At 44.8% G+C, this 3,312-nt stretch overlaps 1 protein-coding gene across 1 annotated transcript in view; it reads left to right on the forward strand.

Annotated features, from left to right (window-relative positions):
• The first annotated feature begins 638 nt into the window (after positions 1-638).
• The window catches only part of LOC108802793 (fish-egg lectin-like), a 5,576-nt gene continuing 2,902 nt past the window's right edge, over positions 639-3,312 (forward strand). The window contains exons 1-2 of the mRNA XM_018574652.1: positions 639-705; positions 2,866-3,087. Of these exons, the coding sequence (XP_018430154.1) occupies positions 657-705; positions 2,866-3,087 (271 nt within the window). The 5' untranslated portion in view covers positions 639-656. The remainder of the gene's footprint in view (positions 706-2,865; positions 3,088-3,312) is intronic.

The raw sequence follows: 3,312 nt of genomic DNA on the forward strand, positions 1-3,312 counted from the left end.
GTGGGGAGCGGTCTTTGGTATGGCATCCATGTCTTAACGGGTCCATCATTAGTTACTCAGTATCGGATGTTAGTTTACAAGTCCCCGAGGCGGTGTTGTGCGGCTGGGGGCCGTGTGGGCAGATACTGGGTATTTTGGTGGTAAAAATGTTGTGTCAAGGACCTTAACTCCCACGGTCAGCTAATTGGTTAAAAAAAAAATTAATTTTGGCTTTGGTACTAAAATAATAAAATGGCTGCTGTGGCCACTAAAAATCCAAGACCAGTGTCATGTAATCCTTTAACAAAGGGCTTAATATCTGAGTTGAGTGTTCTGGGTATTGGACCACTAGGAGCCATATACAGTACAATGCCCTTGTCATGGCTATGCAGAATTAAATTGTTCATGCATGTATTTCAGCGCTGTCTTCAGCTCTTTGTCTGAGGTATAAATAGCTCAATTTTTGCACCATCAGTACATACCAGTGTCAAGGCAGCCAAAAGGCAGAACATGAACCTTGTTATGTAAGAGATCCAGTCTGACCGGAGATGTGATCATTATCTTATCAGTTCTCTGTGAAATGTCCTTTGATTTCTTTTTTTTTCCAAGGACAAGGCCAAGTTCTATATATATAATAAAGAGCCCCGTGTAGTGTATATCCGTGGTCTGCGGTCACAATGCTGTTCCTGCTCGGTCTGATGCTGCTGTGTACAGAAGTGGTTGCAGGTAATATTATTCTCTGATCAATAGTAATAGCTCAGCATCATATAATATAGGCAGAAATACTGCAACTAGTAGAGAAATGAGCGCTGGAAGGTGTGACATGAACTGATAAAGGGGTACGAACACTGAAACCATGTTGTTTGCATCCCCACCTCCCTACTGTGTAAATATCTCCTTACTATTGTGATCTGGTATTGTATATTTTATACATGGACTCTGCTATTTACATCCATCCTGTTATATACAACCATAGATTCTGTTATATACATTTATTCTGTTATATACATGGACTCTGTTATATACTGTATATTCGGTCTGTTATATATGTGCATTCTGTTATATACATTTATTCTGTTATATACATGGACTCTGTTATATACTGTATATTCGTTCTGTTATATACCTCCATCCTGTTATATACTGTACATCCATTCTGTTATATACATCCATTCTGTTATATACCTCCATTCTGTTATATACATCCATTGATTCTGTTATATACCACCATTCTGTTATATACATGCATGCTGTTATATATGTGCATTCTGTTATATACTGTACATTCATTCTCTTTACATACATGGACTCTGTTGCATACATGCATTCTGTTGTATATATGTATTCTGTTATATATGCATTCTGTTATATACATGCACTCTGTGCCACTGCTCTGCTGTTTGGTCACATCCATTGCCACAAGTCTCCCTCCCCTGAGCTCATCGGTCTCCAAGCTGGGAGAGAAGTCTAGGGGGCTTTGATGTGCAGGTGTGGCCAGCAGAGGGAGCATTGTGGCACTAAACCAGTGGTTCTCAACCTGTGTAAGCTCAGGATCCACATTTATCCTTGGTCATTAAGTCGCAACCCAAGTCACACTGCAATGGAACGCATGGCATTAGGGTACCGCGCGTTCCGGTACAGGTGCTTGTACAGCTGCCTTGCACACCCTTTAGAGGTGCCAGGGTCCAGAATGTGACGTCAATCCGGTCCAGGCGCCTCTACAGGACACGCCATGGAGCTGTAACCAATGCATGTATGGATGGAACTCCCTCGCGGCCATACCTCCACCCCAAGCCAACAGTCAGCACTGGGCAGAATATTTTTAATGGCTGCTTGGCGCAAGAACTGACAGTGCTGCGCTAGGGGGAGTCTGAGGAGCCTCTCACCTAGAAAGGTGGAAGGCATGTGGCGACCCACCAGTTGGGAACCAAGGCACTAAACCATAGCAGAACCGTTCCCATCAGATGTTGGTTAGTACTGATCTGTAGAGCGGGAGGGTGGGATCCTTTAGATTCGGGTGGTGGGGCAAAAAAGGTAAGTGTTTAAAATAAATTAAAATGATTGATTTTGCTAGATGCTATAAAGCTAAACTGCCCGACAGTTTCTTTATATCTGGTTGGGATTTTATTGGTGAGATCTCTGTGCTGCGCTCCCAAGCCTGTACACCTGCTGTACCCATCGTGAGGGTTTCCCACCATTCTTGTGCTGAGTTCCCGAGTCTGCACCTGCTGTACCCATAATGAGGGGCTCCCACCAACCCTGTACTGAATTACTGGGTCTGTACTCCTGCTGTGCCCATTAAGAGGGGTTCACACCATGCCTACACTGATTTCCTGAGTCTGCATGCCTGTTGTGCTCATTATGAGTGGTTCTCACCATCCCTGTTTTATGTTCCCGGGTCTGTACACCTGCTGTGCCCATTATGAGGGGTTCCCCCCCATCCCTGTTCTAAGTTCCCAGGTCTGTACACCTGCTGTGCCCATTATTAGAGGTTCCCACCATCCCTACACTGAGCTCCTGGGTCTGTACACCTGTTCTGGCCATTATGAGGGCCCCCCACCATCCCTACACTGATTTCCCAAGTCTGCATGCCTTTTGTACCCATTATGAGGGGTCCCCACCATCCCTGTTCTAAGTGCTCACCTGCTGTGCCCATTATGAAGGGGTCCCCACCATCCCTACACTGATTTACTGGGTCCCACTTTTCCTGGTGGATTTCTTATATATTTCACAGAATTAGCTGTAGATCAGCCTTCAGAAAGCTGCACATAATTAGAGTTCAGCATCTACTGCCGGCTGCAGGTGGTAAATGTGAATTATTCTCCTACTACAATGTTACTTTATATTAAACTAACGGCTGTTTTCTGACCTGTTTGTTTCTGAAAGACTGCACATTAATCCCGGGGAAGCTGAAGCAGATCGATGCCGGAGCTGGCCAAGTGTACGGCGTCAGTGATAAAGAAGAGATTTTCAGATGGGTGAACAATACCTGGGAACAGATTCCTGGAAAACTTACCCATGTGTCAGTCGGCCCCGCCGGAGTTTGGGGCGTCAGCAGGGCCAACCTAGTCTACAAGTTCCATAACAATAGCTGGATGTCTGTATCAGGTACAAACTGTAAAACAAACAAGGGGCACCACTGCTGACGTAGAGTCCAATATGGCATTTTATTCCTAAAAATCAATGGGATAGAACAGTCAACGCGTTTCGGGAGGTGCGCAATATCCCGCTTCATCAAGGCTTGTAGGTTACTTTGAACTCCCATGCAGACAATCAAGGTGATTAGGTGTGAAAGAGATAGGTCACTTATATGAGCCCATTAACCGTTAGGGG

The sequence above is a fragment of the Nanorana parkeri genome, unplaced genomic scaffold (genome assembly GCF_000935625.1).
Source record: "Nanorana parkeri isolate BGI_ZX_2015 unplaced genomic scaffold, ASM93562v1 scaffold3118, whole genome shotgun sequence".
NCBI classification, from domain to species: Eukaryota; Metazoa; Chordata; class Amphibia; order Anura; family Dicroglossidae; genus Nanorana; species Nanorana parkeri.